Raw genomic sequence first — 17,229 nt, 5'->3', positions numbered from 1 at the left:
CAGGCAGAAGGCTTTCATATGGTTTACGACAGACTTGGAAGCGTGTTTATTCCTCAGACTTTCTCTAGGATGAGATGCTTATTCTGGAATATTAGGTTATATATGCAAGTTAAAGACCAAGGACAACAAGTAATCTCTTTTGCATTATTACATTTGTTATATAACGCTTATATATTCATCGCCATGGCAATATGCCTGTGTTATGTTCACCTCTATATTATCCAAAGTAGGTTATCCGCCAAACAAGCGCAAGGGAGAGACGCATCAAATCACATGTTCCATTTACTATTCCAAGCAACAGTAAAGAGCAGGGAGGCAAGTTACAGCTAAGGATTTTCTGGCTAACAATTTTACATATAATATTCCTGAGACAAGTCTTTTCCTCCACAAACAGTGTAAGCTGAGTGCGCTCTGTGGAGTCTCTAGACACAGTGGAAGACCCCATTATGGACCTGAGGACACGTGGAGGTGGTTTACTCCTCCGTCTGGCCCAGATCTGTCGCTCCCACAACAGAGGCTCCATTGAGTCTCATTCTCCTCCTCAGAAAAAGGCTTTCATAACAATAATCCCCATCCGCCATTTCCATGGAAACACACCATGTTATGTTATTTCCTATTTTTTTCTTAATTTCCTCCCCTGTGGTGCAGGTCCTTGCCTCCCTTCATCGACTCTGCTTGCATTACAAGCAGTGTGTCCAGACTAAGTGACTGCGCGAGGTCTGCATGTACAGATACTTGGAGACATGGTCAAATATGTCAGCATGTCGGCTGGAGGATCAATAAAACAGATGTGGAGAACCAATGGCTTGGCCAGATGACCATCGTTAGGTAGAAGTTGTTCGGTCGTCCAATCAAAGCAGACATGAATCAAACTGTCACAGGTTGAGTGATCATCTCACTGGAACATCACAATTTCTTTTTCCAACTTTCTAGCATGAGATTTTAACTACAGCCTGGCCAATACTGAATTTTTGGGGCCGATGCTGAAACTGATTTAAGGGCATAATAAAAGTCTCATTTATTCTTCTAAGTATATAGGTTGTTGGTCCATTTGAAGTGGAAGAGAATAGGTTTTGATGTAATGTATTTTTAACTATTTCAAAAAGGGACCCCAAGCATAATTTTCTTCAACCTGTCCAGGGTGTACCCAGCCTCTCGCCCAATGTCAGCTGGGATTGGCTTCAGCTCCCCCACAACCCTCAAAAGGATAAGCGTTATAGATAATGGATGGATGAATCTTTTTCTGCATTGTGTTCTCTAAAATTATATCATATACAACGATTCAATGATCGACAACTATCTGCCAATAAAACTGGCAAACAATATAATGGTCAGGCTCTAATTTTAACTTTAAATGTTACATTTAATGCCGAAATTCCACAGTTGAGCAAGCACAAGATGAAGCAGAGCCCAACCAAGACATTGCTCCAAAGACAAACTCTCTAAGCTTGAGAGCGACGCTGTCAGATGCAGCCGTCCAACAGCCATCTTCAGAATAATCTATTCACAACATGTGGAAGGGCCCAGATCCAGCAAGAAAATGCCAAATCCTCTTTCTCTCCAGGGCCGAAAAGCTGCAAGTCAAGACGTTTTGAAATCAGGGACGAATCCTTTCTGCTCTGCTTCTTCCTTAGCTCATGCATCTGTGTAAACTCCATCGCATGCTCAGATATTTACCTCAGAATAAGCTGTGGGTCATTTGGTCCTCTCAACCGTGAGGACTGCCGTAATTTGTCTAAGCGCTTCCATATGAAAAACATGTTTCTGTTTATTTCAGCAATACACTGACTCTGTGAGCTTTCTGAAAGTTTTCTCCATGTCAAAACCAGATTCATGTAAGTTCATCTCTGCACAGACACAAAAAGGCATCAAGTGGGTCAAATAGCAACCTGCAGGTCCTTCAGAACTAAGCTATTGAACAGTACTGATTGAGGCAATCAATGTTTGATTGCTACAATCCTACCTTTTAATGTGCTCTAATGAAGCCTATAAATATGCTGGAACTTCCTATGCTTAATGGCTTGTGTGTTAGCAGTGAGTATAAAAAGAAGGCAAACAGCAAATTTAGGGTCAAATTGGGTTATTTAGATGGAAAAGGGGGAAATGCTCATTAGGGAAAAATCTGCATTGATACGAATAAATAATTTCCTATTATAAATGGAATTTCACTTAATCTCTTGAGTTGATTTTGACAGTTGTTAGAGTGATGTATCCTGCAGGCAGTGAGGTTCAACATCCACAGAGACTTAAACTCAAATGCGTCAGAGGCTGTCCTGTTACAGTGCTGCTGAAAATAATGTTGAGAGAGACGGAGACAGAAGCTGGAAATCTGAGATTGAGGGAGAACGACAGAAACACTGTGATGCAGACGGACAGGTCTGAAAAACACCAAGAGACAGACACTGAAAAAAACAGAGGCAGAAACAGCAAAGCCCTGTTCTTCCAGCAAACCCAGAACCAGCTTGCATGGCAGCTGAAACCCACAGAGGACTTCTCCGTTCTGACAGCTGTGCCCTGATCCCTTGGCACACCATGGACACATGCCAACACAGACAAGCCAGTTTGGCACCGCAACAGACCAGCAACCTTTGCTAACAAGTGTGTTCTGTGCACGAGATGGGAACCGTATGAAAAGGGTGGGCTGCTTGTAGTGCAATAGATGAGCTCCTGAATTAGTTTAATGGAGTGTTAGTGGTGGGGTTTGGGGGGATTGGCCTCACCCAACCATCAAGACGCTGTCTGCATAACCCAATCCCTTCCAATTCCTGTCGCTAATCCTGTTTAGTCGGGACAATGAGTGACACGCAAAGGAAAATAGTTGGGCTACTCTGCATTAGTGTAGAAAAAAAAAGAAGAAAAAACTCCAGGAACTATAATGTGCCAATACCCTGCTATGAGCCAACTTCATATATTTTTCCTCATGTTTTCACTTTTTATGAAATGAGTCACCTAAATTACTTTGTTAAATAACAGGTTAATTTAAATTCCAATGGTGACAGGTGCAGTACATATAGACATTATACAAACAAAGAACTTTACCTGGTTACCCGTTTACATTGAAGTTAGACTGTTTGCACGATTATGCAAAAACCATTGAACCAATCTTCTTAAAACTTGATGAAGGGTGGGTTATAGGCCAAGGAAGTGCCCATTAACTTTTGAAGTGGATTGCGAGATAGGGTGTTAGCCTTGGCAGAGGGATTCGCTCTCTGGTTTCTATTGCATTCTGTGAAGAGGGTGCCTAGTTGTTTGAAAAGTGATGCGTTTGTTTGATGTGATTCTGATCCATTACTGAAATATCTGAAGGGTTTATGGGTCCAAAGCTTAAAACCAATAAAACACAGAGTCATTACAAATCAAATCCCGAAATGTTTTTGTTTTATAGGGATAGTTCACCCAGAAAGGAAAATTCACTCATTATCTACTCACCCCTTGGCCGATGGAGTCAGTGTTTGAGTGCACAAAACACTGCTGGAGTTTCAGGGGTAAACAGTGTTGCAGCCAAATCAAATTCAATTGAAGAAATAAGTGAACAATTTACTTTACTTCAGACGTAAAAAAACAACAGAAAAAAACACAACATGCCTCCATACTGCTCCTGTGGTGTCATACGAGTATCTTGAAGTTTTAAGCCTAAATGTCCGCTGATACCTTCCAACGAGGTGCATTCAGGGACTGCCATCATTTCATCCCTCTCTCCCTCTCTGAAACACTGTCATCCCTCAATATTCCTCTTTCTTTTCTCCATCAACCCCCCTCTGAGAGTAACATTGGAAATGCTAATGACCGCTAGCTTAGCCACTTCTGGTGGACATTTAGGCTTAAAACATGGTGGAAATGACCTCGTTGAAAGTCGGGGCTTGCGGACACTTTGATGACACCACAGGAGCAGTATGGAGGCATGCTAGGTTTTTTTTGTTGTGTTTTTACGTTAGAAGAAGTGGTCACCAGTCAATTCAATTGTATTTGATTCAGTTGCTACACTGTTTACTCCTGAAACTCCAAAAGTGTTTTGTGGACTCAAACACTTAACCTGCCCCGCCATCGGCATAGGGGTGAGTAGATAATGAGTGAAATGTCATTTCTGGGTGAACTATCCCTTTTAAGACCAATGAAGTCCAGGCATAGTGGATTTAGCTATGCATTTAGATTATGTCGTGTCTACTCACCACCAATTCCGAGAAACGTGCATGCAGCTCCTCGGCGAGTGGCATGGGGGCGCTGAACTCCAGCAGCTGCAAGGGAACAGTGTCCTTCAAGTTGATCTCTGGGGGCTCGCTGCTGCCGAAGCAGCAGAGGAAGCCCAGGCCCGGCCGCGTCCTCTTCCTGGGGGGCATGATGGCTGTGGTGACACACGTGGCAGTGGTGGCGCTGGACCAGGATGGTAAAGGAAGGGGCCAAGGGCAGGGATGGGGAGTGGAGAGGAGGACGAGGCTGCTATCTAGGGGGCATGATCTGGAACAGAGAGGAGAAAGAGAGAAACATGTTACACAGAGGAAATGCAATCTGACCTATGATTGATTTGCCAAGTATTATTAAGAATTACTTGCAATGATTTAGACATGAATGTTTAATGTCAGAACGCATTACACTTCCATGTGCAGCACAACAGAGATTCAAAGTCAGGTCGATGATTTCTTGGAATGAATTATTTGTAGTGCACAGGAAGCAAAGCAATTTATGTTTCCAGCACCCACAGTTTGTTTGGAAGAAATACAGGAACATGAGCAGCAACAGCCAACAAGGCCAAACAAAGGAAAACTGCTCCCTCAAGAATCTTCAACAGAAAATAACAAGCAGCAAGACGTTACAGTACTGGAAATTGAAAGTGCGCAGCAAAAATCCTTTGACAACGAGGGCCTACCAATACAGATGACACTAAATTCTACAGGAAGGAAGTAGCAAGTGCAAGACTGTTAACACCTGATCGTTTCTGGTCCTTTGTCCCCTTATATTGTGTCCATATAAATATGTGCCACGGTAGAGATGTTCTTGCTGTGAGACCAGAGAGCACAGAGGCGGCAGGGGCTGCCATCATATCCTTGTCTTGACATCAGTCGCTCTTGTGCCTCGACAAAGAAACCTCTTGTCCGTGAGGTACAATGGTGCCCCTGCAGTGTGTGTGTCTGTGTGTGTTGTTTATGCAGAAACGCTGTGAGAGCTGCCCCAGCAGTGTCCTCACTCCTTCAATGGTGCAGAAGCTGTATATGTGTTTGTGTAATGAATGACACCCACTGCAACAGCTGAATGGGCCAAGACACCCAGGAGGATTTCCTCGGTGCTACCAAAGGGATATGGGTGGTCTTCACTGTATGAACAATACACCCTCTACACTAGATTACGTCCTATCAGGCATACACCCACTTACAGAATGTGATCGTACACCCACAATGGCTGGCACAGATGCCAAAGCTCTTCTTTATGCAACAGATTTCCGCATTTGTGAATGAATGGTCTTCAAGCCTGTTATGCTAATACCATGGACATGAAACATCCAGCAGAAATATTTCTCCAAGAAATCAATTTTGGATCCATTTATGTTTGATACAATGAAAGAATAAAAACACTTATAGATTTTAAAAACAGCAAATGCAAAATGTTATGCCTTGTTTGATATGGGGACATAATCAAACAAGCATTAAGTAATGGCTGGAGCTTTGCACTCGTCAGCTTAATGAGACTGCAAAGGTTTACGACTTCAGTTTCCACATGAAGCCACAATCTACTACATCTTGACTGAGCACAGCTCTTCGCCATCGCTCTGTCACACGCTTGTTCAGCGTAGGAGTTCTCACTACGCCATCTAAAAATAGCCGGATGTTAAATTCTTTATGAACGAGCTGGGCCCTCAGCAGCAGCTTAAAGGGGGGAAAAAGTGAAGAGAGAAAACACCACATTTCCATTTTGCCCTCTCTTCTTTTGCTCATTTGCTTTTTCCGCTTCCTTGAATCTGCCATCCCACTTAAGGCGGTATAGACGCAGAGCGGTGCACAGCTACAAACCAACTGGAGGCTATGTTAAATGAAAAGCAACCACAGTTTTCTTTGGTATTTTTTTTTTTTTTAATCAGGGAAATTCTTGTGCAACTACCAGTGAACTTATTTTGTATTCTAACTTAAATTATTCTGTATAATCACCTTCAAACATGGGGACTGTTTCATAGGCATTGCGTCAGTGTGCTGAATGTCACTTATAGCTTGTGAGGCATCTTGTATATGTGTGTGGCGGTTATTCGATACTGCATCAGCGTGTGTCTTAATAGCCGAGGTGACATCCCTGAATACAGCCAAACCCCCCCGGGATGAAAAAAAGAGCTGTGCGTCCTCATTTCCTGTGAATAGTCTGAGTCTCCAATTGGCTGCATTAGACCTCATATAAGATTTGGGTGAACATAGGAATGTATTTTTGTTAAGAATGAGGATTGTAAATCTAGTCCACTATCTGCTGCTATATGAACATGTGTAAGGGGTGATTTAAGATAGACTAGTCAGCGAAAATGTGATGTGTTATATTGGGTGTGTGGTTATATTACCCAACAAGTTTGCACTTGTTTCTCATTGACTTATTTGTGATAAAAATATGTCTCACCTAGTGTTACGTGGTTTGACAACATTCAGCTTTAAAGACTCTTTCAATGTTGATAATGTCGTTCTTCCAATTTGCGACATTGTTGCATTTCTATATTTCATATCAGTCACCAGTGCGTTGTAACACTGTTTCCACACTGAGGAAGGACGTCTGCCATGCATGAAGACCTATATCATGCCTTCTATATTTTCTGTAATATATAAGATGTTACACTATCAGATATTTGTATTAAAAGGTTGAAATAATGTAGTAAATAGTCAAAGCAAGACTTAAGATTTAAACTGCTTCAAACAACAAGTTCCTTGTCATGGATTTATAAATACAGTCACCTGCTTCTCAGATTTACAGTTTGCTTCCGGATCCAGATTCTGGTCAAGGTGCTGCCAACAAGTGCAGGGTGCACATGGCAGGCTCCCAGATGTTCAGTCAAAGACGAGCTAATATTGTCTGTTTCAGTCAAAGGCTCATTCAAGGGGCTGTGAATCATCCAGAGCTTCTCTAGTGGAGTCCCAAAAGAAATATGTAGAGCTGGTCACTTTTAAATAAATAATTGAAATACTGCTATATTCCTTTTTTCTATAATCCTGTTCTTGGGGTAAAAAAAAGGTACTGAAATGGATAAATCCATCAATCTTATCTTAATCTGAATTCATCAAAAAGCAATCAACCACCGACAGTGTCCTTATCCTCTCATCTATTCCTACAGCAATCTTGAAATTGAAGCAAAGTCACAGTCTTAAGATTTTACAAAAATATTCCCTTTTTCAGTAGCCTAACCAGTTTGTTCCCTTACAAAGGCATATCGTGCTAACAATCAAAGATGGCTCTCCTGGGGTGTATATGAGGTGTTGTGCTCAACAAGTTGGAGACATTCTGCATTAACTTATATCAAACCAGATGTTCCTGAGCATGGCACGGATGAGAATTCACAGTGGTGGGTCAGTGGGAGAGAAGAAACAGCAAAGCACTGTAAAACAATGAGATGACAGAATAGATGAATCTTACTTCATAGGGAGGTAAATTATGGATATGTTCCCCCCCATATATTTACACTTGAAAAAAGCTCTGTACTCGTGCCATTAACAGTGACAGTGTTTCATCATTTTTATTGCAATAAGATAAAGTATGAGCTGGTGCCAAATCTTTATGCTGGTGATTTCGTTGTGGACAGCTGGTGGAGCCTAATGGAAAAGAGGCCGCTCTGCAGGGGTTTTAAAGCTATTCAGCAGAATATACAACCTAAACCTCCTGTCCAGTGTGTGTATATACGCTTGAGTTTGTGTGTGTGCGTGTGTGAGTGTGTGAGCTTCTATCTTCACTCTCCCACAGAGCCCCACATGCGGCCAGTCCTCACTCAACACCACCTCTGCTGGTCTGTGTCCAGTCAATGCCAATGGAAAGTAGGCCAAGAACTGAGAAGTATAAACACTGAAATATAGTAATATAGTGTATACAGGGAAATAAGAGGAAGCAAGAACAGTATTAAGTTTGTGCATGTGTAACCTTTATCATTGTCTTTGTGGTGGGGTCACTACCCAAACACAACCCCAAATGACCATGTCCCCTGCCATATGTGGCCTCTCTTATCTGCCATCCTTTCATCCCCCTCTCTCTCCGATTTACTGTCATCCCTCATTATTCCTCTTTCTTTTCTCCATCAACCCCCCTCTGACGGTAACATCTGTCATTCTCCTTGCCTCTTCCCCCTATCATCTTCATTCCCCATTTTCTAATTCTTCTCTCCCTTCCCTAAGCGCACTCATGGTTTTCCTGGTCAATAAATTGTTCTTCCTTTCTGTCATCTTCATTAATGGAAAGAAAGAGATTTAAAAAAAAAAATTAATTCTTTAAATAAACACAAATATAATGTAATGGAATTAGGTGCAAGAACGATTTCTTAGCTGGCAATGGCCTGGCCTAGTGACTCAGCACAGCTTCCTTCTGGTCATCACAGTCGGTGCCAGGTTAAGTGCAATCTTGCAATACAAGAGAACAAATCCAAAACCTGTGCTCAACAACCCTATCACTAAAGTAGCACTAGAGCTATAAATCCTACACTTAAATACTGGGAGAATGAATAAGGTCAAGAAACTGCTCCAGCATATAACCTCCCCATACAATGACAATGTTTACATGGACTGCAATATTGTGATATTTACCCAATTAAGGCATGGTTTGAATAAGACACTGCCATGTAAACAGTATTTTCTGATTTCCTTCATCTAAGCCATTAAGACATGTGAAGTATCTTGTGCCCTATTTGGATAAATGCGGTGAAACAAGATGGAAAATACAAAAGGAGTTGTAGCTTTTGCAATTTTAGAAGGAAAACATGGTATCATATGGTAAAACATCCGACGTCATGGCATAGTAGATGTAATTGCACGAGTCATACTTGGGCTATCAATTAAGATACATTCTGTAAAGAAGACTGCATCAAAAGGTTCTGGTAAAGCATGTTTTTAGTCAACACACATGATTTGCTGAACACATGTGCACTCACAGACACACACAGACTTATTTTCCCCTGCTCATCACTGGGTAACAGATGTACGTATGATTACGTTATCAGCCGCAGGAAAAGGGACCATCACTGGAGGAGTGAGAATTCGCAGACTTCTATAGGCTAACGCTTATTAAAACCATCCTTGTGTGTGTCACACTGGGAGATGCAGGAGGAAGTGGGTAGACATTTGTCACTGCTAACTGCTTATAATGACAGACGATAATCTCTGTGAACGCACACATTCAGATTAGTCCCTGCTTACGTGCAGTCGCCACAAACACTGCATTGTGTGCGCACAGCCACACAGTCGCATGCTCACAGGTTTCAAGATTCGGACACACCCACAGTCAGATGTGAGCACATGCACACATGCAGTGTTGTCAGACTCACACGTACTCAAGAGCCCTGAAGCAGAGAGAGGAGCCTGCTGGCTGCTCTGTGTTTGAAGGGTGTGCAGAGCAGCCGAGCACAGAAAGAGAGACAGGGAAATGAGAAGGAGGCAAGGGAGGGAGGCAGGGATAAAAGGAGATACTGCTGCCACTTCTCATTCAGCCCACTACCTCATCGCCTCATCCCCAGCGCCGGGAAGTAGGTCAGTGGAGGAGGAGGAGGAGGTGGGGGCGGCAGTGAGGAGGGAAAGGCTGCTGCTGCTGATGTGTGTATGCAAGTGTGTACAGGCAAAAGACAGCAGAATAGAATAAAGGAATAGCACAGCAATGTGCAGATCAGTCTCTCAAACATCTGTGCCTGTGTAATTTCAATACTCTCCCCAACATCTGCCACAAGAACGCAATGCTTTTAGAACCAAATACAGAATCGGATAGAAATTGAGCGCCTGTGTTTCCCCAATCCCTCCTGAATACACGCACTACACTTAAAACACAATACACACACATGGGATAAAAATAAACCCTACATCATCCATCCACCATCTCTCCACTACTTTTTTTATCCTGCACACTATCCTCCTTGTTTCTCCTCAAACTACAGCTCGCTTGCTTTCTGCTCTAGCTCACCTTTCAATCCCTCCTCCCCGCCCTACCTCCACTATTCAAACTACTTTTCTCATCTTTTAATAATACATGGATGGATGAATGGATCCTGGCTCTTTTTGACCAAATGCTGCCAGCTGGATACAGACATGGAAAGAAAGGAAGTCAAGCAATAATAAAAAAAAGTAGAAAACAGACAAGAGGCACCGGATAAAAGATTAGATCCTTCAGGACAATTATTTTTTGTTTCAGGGTCCCACAAGTGGGAACCATTCCTCAATGGTGCTGGGTCATCGAGGGCGACACAGGCAGGCTAACATAACCACCTGGCAACAGAGATGGGGCAGCAGTGCTATACTGAATGCCAGAATGCAGATTTGGGGATTGACATTGTTTTGGCCAACTCTTGGTATGCGACTGGTGAGGGTGGGCTCACAACCGGTTGAGCCAATACCAGTGTTGAATGTCAAAACAAGCACCAGACAACAATAATCCTTAAGATATCAGTCTTTGTTGATATGGTTACACCTATGAATACATTGGAACAGCAGGTGCATTTTAATTATAGCGTTACCAGTGTCATTCAAAATGACACATACCAACTACTGGGGAATTAGAAAACACTGCCTAAGGAGCTTATCTGTTAGAAAGAAGAGCAAATTGCAATTCTGTTTATTGTGTGCATCCTCAAATAAACTATCCATTAAGGCAAGTAGTGAGTACGATAAAAAAGTGGGTGTGATCAAGAAAGTTGGAATAAATTGAAATGAAACACTCTTCTACTTCTAAATGCCTCATAAATTCTATTTAAGATTCAATGGATTTGCAGTATTTCCTCAAATTAACACAGGTAACACCAGGGGATGAAAAACACAGTATAATAGTAATATCCTGACTGTCTTTTGGACCAAAAACCTCCTTTACTGGCAAACATGAGTCCCTGTACAGGATTTCTGGGAACTAAAGACAAAAGTCCTCTGGAGATGCCAACATTCAGGATAAACTCGCTCCACAAAGATCTCAACTGTCTTGTTTTGGCACATCTTCCCATATTTGTAGGTAGCCATGGTTGTGTACTGGAATGTAAAGATCTCATGTGTCCTTTGACGGGGGAAGTGAACTACTCACACTCATTAATTTGACATAAAGTTGCTATTCAACCCAGCCATTGGACACACTGGAGACATGCCAGTCTTTGGATAGTGTTGCCCCAGACATGCCCTCTCCAACATGCCCTCCCTTTCTACAGACTGCCTGTCTGTCCAATGAATAATGGACCTTCTCTTCAATTATTTTTCCTCCCTGCAAAACCACTGGCTTTGGGCCAAATCACCTGGGACCCTGAAAAAAAAAAAACATTCTCTCATGGATCCCATTGGATCCTTGGCCCACCCACAATCATGCTTCTTCCTTGGGGAGGCCATGTACACATCATACATCTTACCCTGTTAGGGTCAGAGGCCACACTGGAGTGCTAATCAGTTACTCTGACACACACAGTCGTACATACACACATGCAATTGTTTGTCTCACACTAGTTCAATGATTGTATTCATGCATTACTTCCTCAGTCACACAAGGCTAGCACCATGGGCGGTCATTTTACGAGATTGATGTAAATAAATTACAATATGTGATTGGTCTGAAACAACTGACATGACTAATCGACGAATTACATCCACAATCATATTGATATAAACACGATAAACGCACTGTGCAATAGAAACACACAGTGGAGTGCGCCACACACACTCACATGGAATCCTAACCGATGACATCATCTATTCCAGCACAGTTCTCCGTGGTTAGCAGTGCGTTACAACCTTAACTGACAAATGACCAGAGCTGATATCATTTCACGCTACATTTGCATGTGATGCATTCCTTCTAAAGAACACACACTCCGGTTGGGAGATTTCATGAGAAATTGTCTGTCTTCCCAACATGGCCTACTGGCTTTCCTGTGCAGACCTGGACAATAGGCCACAGGATTTGGCTTGGACAATTCTAGGGCCTGAGAGGGTCGGCCAATGCAGGCTAGGATAGTCCTTTCAGTCCCTGCAATGCTGTAGCTCTTCCCTCAGCACTGGACACCATGTGCATCTGATCTTCAAGGGGACAGTTATTTTTAGCTATGACAGCATGGTCACTCCAAAATATTCATGGCTTATTTGATTGTCACAGGAGCAGGAGTAGAATTATTTTAGAGACAAAGAAATAATTATTTTCATTCGATGTAATTTCTACAATATTAATGTCTACTCACAAGTTATGGGTGAGTAACAAAGATAAAGAAGTCGTCTGTGCTCGTATGCCTACACGCATCTTCCAGGAAATGAGTGAAAAGAGCCCAGAATCAGAAGATCGGAAACCCACCCTTCCCTTTCTACCATTCAGCCAGTCCTCCCTCATTCCTTTGCTTGTGTTCCCCCTCAATCCCTTTCTTGCTGTCCTGAAATCAGATAGGGGAAGCTGTGAAGAGGAAACAGCCAAAAAGTATTCAACTGGTGCTCTAGGAGCATGCCTTCCGTTGGTGTAATCAGGAGCAAGACTGTCTGGTCATCAGCGCAAACAGCTCATTACGACCATAGTTACATTTTATTTTTAGGTGAACTCTAGAGGCTCTAATAATTTTGAAGGAAATAAAGTGCCATAGTATAGCAAGCATCAAAGTCCTCATTCAGAGGAGGTGGAAGGATGGTTCCATAAAGCACAAGACGATCACAAGAGAGACCACACTTTGTTTCCTGTCTGAAACCAACAGTTTCTTTGACCTCTCCATAACCTTAACTGTGTGTTTATTACTGTAACCATGCCAACCTGGTCCCCTAACCATTAGGAATAACTTATTTTTATGTCTGTGAAGATTCTCAGTCATCCTGCTCAAACTGAATCATGGGCAACTGGACTTGGTTGTAGAAACAAGACGTTTCACCTGTCATCCAATAGGCTTCTTCAGTTCCTTTTCAACCCAAACCATGACTGCTATATAAGCCTAACCATGTGTGAACCATTGTTATCATAAGAACAAGGGCTTTTTCCCCTTTTTCAAAAGACCATGTTTGACACGTAATTAGTTCGAAGATATTTGAAAGCCACCTTTTTTGTAGCAAAACAATAAAACATTACAGAATTTCTTTACTGATAGGTCAAGAGGGCATGCAATTGGGCAAGCTGATAGTAAGCATCCTCTGCTGGATCAATATGCAAACCCTTCAGACAGTCGGATATGCTTCTGGACTGTATAATTGGAATTCAAACAAGTCATTGCACCAACATACACTTTAGAATGTTAAAATTTCGAACACCAGGTGACACCCCTAATGATGCCAAAGGTCTACTACCACATATAAACCTGTGGGTTCCCATAGGGTCACTATTTTAGCGAACGTTGCTATGGGACAGACAATCTATATGTCCATTCAGACTCTTGCTGAGTCGGTGAAACATACGATAGGAAACATGTAAGTGAAATGATACTTTTAAAACATGAGAATGACTTTTAAGTACATGTTTCAAAAATAACCTCACATTTCTTGTTGCTGTTTATAACAAGCTTTAAATAAACACCAGAACAATGTGAAAGATGTGTTGCTGAGTTGATTCCATTAGGCTGCCATATAATAGAGATCCAGCACTGTACATATCATAGGAAAGAAATTAGTAAGTCAGACTACCTCAATTAAAATGACCACAGCAACAATTACTATTAATTACTTTAATAGTTCATGTTTAATACTCTTGCTTAAATATTTCCAGACTGTCTAGGAGGCAGATGCAATCACATTTGGACAAAGAAGGATTTTTCATTTTCTTTTGTTTACAAACAGATTAGTACGGGGTAATTACATGGAGTCGCCCTGGGTTTGCACCATGGTTACTGATCTTGCACAGGGAGAACACAGATATTCTCTTCAGAACAAAAACGGCTCAGGTTGTTAAATGCTCTTCATATCCATCTAGCGTCTGTTGTTATTCCACCACTGGGGACTCACTTGCTATGCATCGGTAATTCTAGACAATCTCTTCAAACTGTCTAAGATGTCCACATTGTGTAAATTCTTACAAATCAACTTTTGTTTAAATAACACAGAGCAGCCAGATCTCTACCAGCTATAAATGTCAGTCTCTCAATATCACATTAAAACCTTTTAAACTGTCAACTCTCTCACAGCCAACATTTGAGAATTCTCAAAAATCTTATAGGCTTATAGCTTCATTCAAAGCAAACATATAAGCACTATTGGTTTTAATGGGACCATGAGGCATAGAAACCCACCTCACCCATAAAGGGGGAAATGCCTCAACTAAACCACTGGAAAAAGAGGAGGGGGGAGGGGTGTTTCCAATCCTCTGGGGATGTCATTAATAGCCATTTCATTTAGTTTGATTCATTACAATAAGCCACTTCCTGATGCGAGGAACATTCATAATGGCACAGTCCATATGAAGAACCCAGGGGTTGTTACAACTCTGCTTTTAGACTGAGTGTTTTTTGCCGTGATCAAACACATGCAGCAGTTCCACACTGCAGTGAAAGCCCCAAGTAGCCATCCATGCACAGCTGCAGTTTGAAGCAAACTATTATAAACATGTTAAACCCCTTCATACAAGCCACGGACCACAGACACGAGTTGCATGAACAATGGTTGAAATAAGAACCCGAGCAGAAGCAGACGACTTGGGTGGAGGGATTAGCAAAAGTTTGCCGGGAAACATTTAGGAGGCCTGGTGCGGTAAAAAGCTGTTTGTGAGACACTCTTCTGTGTTGTTTTTAAGAAGTGCATTTCATTTCTTTTTTTCAGCAGTACTCAGTATAGGTCATCCACATGTTGCTGTGTGGGACCTCAACAATAAAGATGTTAATGGTGGCTCAGGAAGGAGGTTGTATCAAGTAGAGAGACCATAACATCAGAAGCACAGACCCACTGCTGACCCACTTTTCCACTGGCCAAGAGGCGCATCTCCACGAGTCACATCTCGGCTCATCAAACAGACCGGATCACTGGGATAACTACGCTATTAATACTGGGAATAAGAAGAAAGTCGGCCATGCCACATTCCACAGGCCCCAAAATTCCCACATATTAACAGGGCCTCGGAACGAAATCCAATACTTGGCATCCCTTTCCCTCGGACCTAAAAACGCTACCCTGCCGTGTCAAATCTTGTTCTTATTTCATATGGGAGGGTCGTGCCAGAGTTGCAAGCTCTTAGTCTAACGAAAGACATGTTATTGTGTGGAACATGTGTGGAAAAAAAACTTTTGGCACGAGTACAACCTCAGAGTTCAATACAATGACTCTCTAGAGGGAAGGGATGCTGGCCTTCCCAGAGACTCCACATTCTTTTAAACACCTTTGAAAGCTGTCCTATGGATGGGATAGACCGTCTCCATTAGTGCAGTACACTTACACTGATGCTGGATAATCTAGCTCTTCTGAGCGGTGAAAGTGGCAACTTTTGCACATTAAAAACAAAAACACTGACCCACGGCTGCGCTTCCATACGCACTTGTGCTAACAACAAAACTCACTGGTTAGCTCAGCAGTTCAGCGGGAGAGGTGTTTGTCAGCTCGCTATTGTTTGGCTTCTCATGCATTGCACCAAGGTTTGAATATGTCCATCAATGTCAGCAAGCCGACCGGGGCGCTCCATATTGTGCATTGTTAAGCTATTAATCTTGCCTGGGTGAGAGGTCAACAGCTGCAGCAGAGAGGACAGAGGGCTTCTGGGTAATGTCTGGAATGCTCTTCTGGGACAGTTATAGCAACTCAGATAGGGACAGCCCTGTGACGTGACCAACGTTTTTTCTAAATAGCCTCCAGTAATACAGCATTGAACTGAGGCACTGTAAAAAAAAATTAAAAAAAAAATATATAAAATAAAAGATATGCTTACACATCATAAGCCCAGAAAGTGTGTCACTGGCACAAATACAATGGTGCCATTTGACACAGGCTCAGTGTGTGGACTTCCAGTAAAGGGGAGGAACAGCAGCTTCTCTCCCACAGTCTCCCCGAGTTTTGTCCGTCAGACACTGTAACTACTCTACTGCAAAATACTACATGATGATAATCCCATCAAAAAATCCAGATAGTTGAATTTAAGCAGCTTTACAGACCTCATCTCCTTTTTCCCCTCTCTGTCCCTATTCTAATGAGGAGGCATTTGAGCTGCCAGTCAGCAGCAGGGCTGAAGCGATAAAAGGCCGACCGTCGCTCACCAACTCTGCCTCGCACTCCCTCTAATCCTGAGAGAGCAGTTCATGCATCCGTAATGGTCGATAAAATATGAAAAGCCCTGAGAGCGCTGACGGCAGCAGAGGGTGGGTGTGTGTGGCCTCACACACAGTTTGTGTGCGTGAGTCCACAACTTTTGTTGATGCCTTCCCAGCACACTGAATCTTTTAGCAATGTCACTCTGCTTGACCCCTAGTGCACGTGAATGTTTGAGGATTTCCAGCAGACCGGAGGGTAAGCCTTTAATGTGGCGGAAATGGATACTATCTTGTTCACATCACAAAAAGACATCAAAAGAAACTACACGGCACAATGACTGTAGGAACATTTTCACAAACGATGAGGCATCCGTTTGGAACGTTTTCCACCCATAAACCATCAGGCAAACCCTTAAGCAGGCACCCAAAACCAATTTCACAGGTGGAAATTTGGAGGGGTGGCGCTTGAACTTTCGCCACCATGGTTTCAACACACGCAAAAGGATTTACAGTTTGGATGACAGCCTCTCAACCAGGATATAGGCAATGCTTCCACACAGGAAAGGAGGGCTTCATGATTTCTTCAAATGAGGAAGCCAAGGAGATAAGAACAGGGTGTTTACGTTGGTCTGAGCTGCCGCTGAGTATTGGCTTCCCTTGAGGAAAATGTGGAAGGTCTATTTAAAAAAAAAGTGCTGCCAACATCCCGAGCAAAAGCAGACTGTATTTAGGGGTAAGTTTAAGTCTGCTTCCCCCAGTTCCTTATAGGGTTGAGTTGTTGCTGGGAGGAAATGTACAGCATATATGGAATGTCTGACTGCCGGACCACTACTTAGACCAGTGGACCGACTGTGTGATTGATGAACATGTATGATTGGCCCATGACGATGAAACTAAATAGGCCTGACGCCTTCAATTCCTGA

The 17,229-nt window shown here is 42.5% G+C and overlaps 1 protein-coding gene across 6 annotated transcripts in view; it reads right to left on the bottom strand.

The window, feature by feature from the left end:
* The window catches only part of daam2 (dishevelled associated activator of morphogenesis 2), a 101,727-nt gene that overhangs the window by 59,941 nt on the left and 24,557 nt on the right, over positions 1-17,229 (bottom strand). For 3 of the 6 annotated variants that reach the window (XM_034575520.1, XM_034575519.1, XM_034575517.1), the window contains exon 2: positions 4,170-4,455. In XM_034575520.1, coding sequence (XP_034431411.1) covers positions 4,170-4,337 — 168 coding nt within the window. In that variant the 5' untranslated portion in view covers positions 4,338-4,455. Of the gene's footprint in view, positions 1-4,169; positions 4,456-17,229 lie in introns of those variants that run through there. The other 3 variants (XM_034575518.1, XM_034575523.1, XM_034575524.1) reach the window with 1 other exon arrangement.

The sequence above is a fragment of the Hippoglossus hippoglossus genome, chromosome 22 (assembly GCF_009819705.1).
Source record: "Hippoglossus hippoglossus isolate fHipHip1 chromosome 22, fHipHip1.pri, whole genome shotgun sequence".
Taxonomy (NCBI): Eukaryota; Metazoa; Chordata; class Actinopteri; order Pleuronectiformes; family Pleuronectidae; genus Hippoglossus; species Hippoglossus hippoglossus.
Note: the sequence above shows the minus strand (reverse complement) of the source record. Positions and strands in the feature narration are given on the sequence as shown.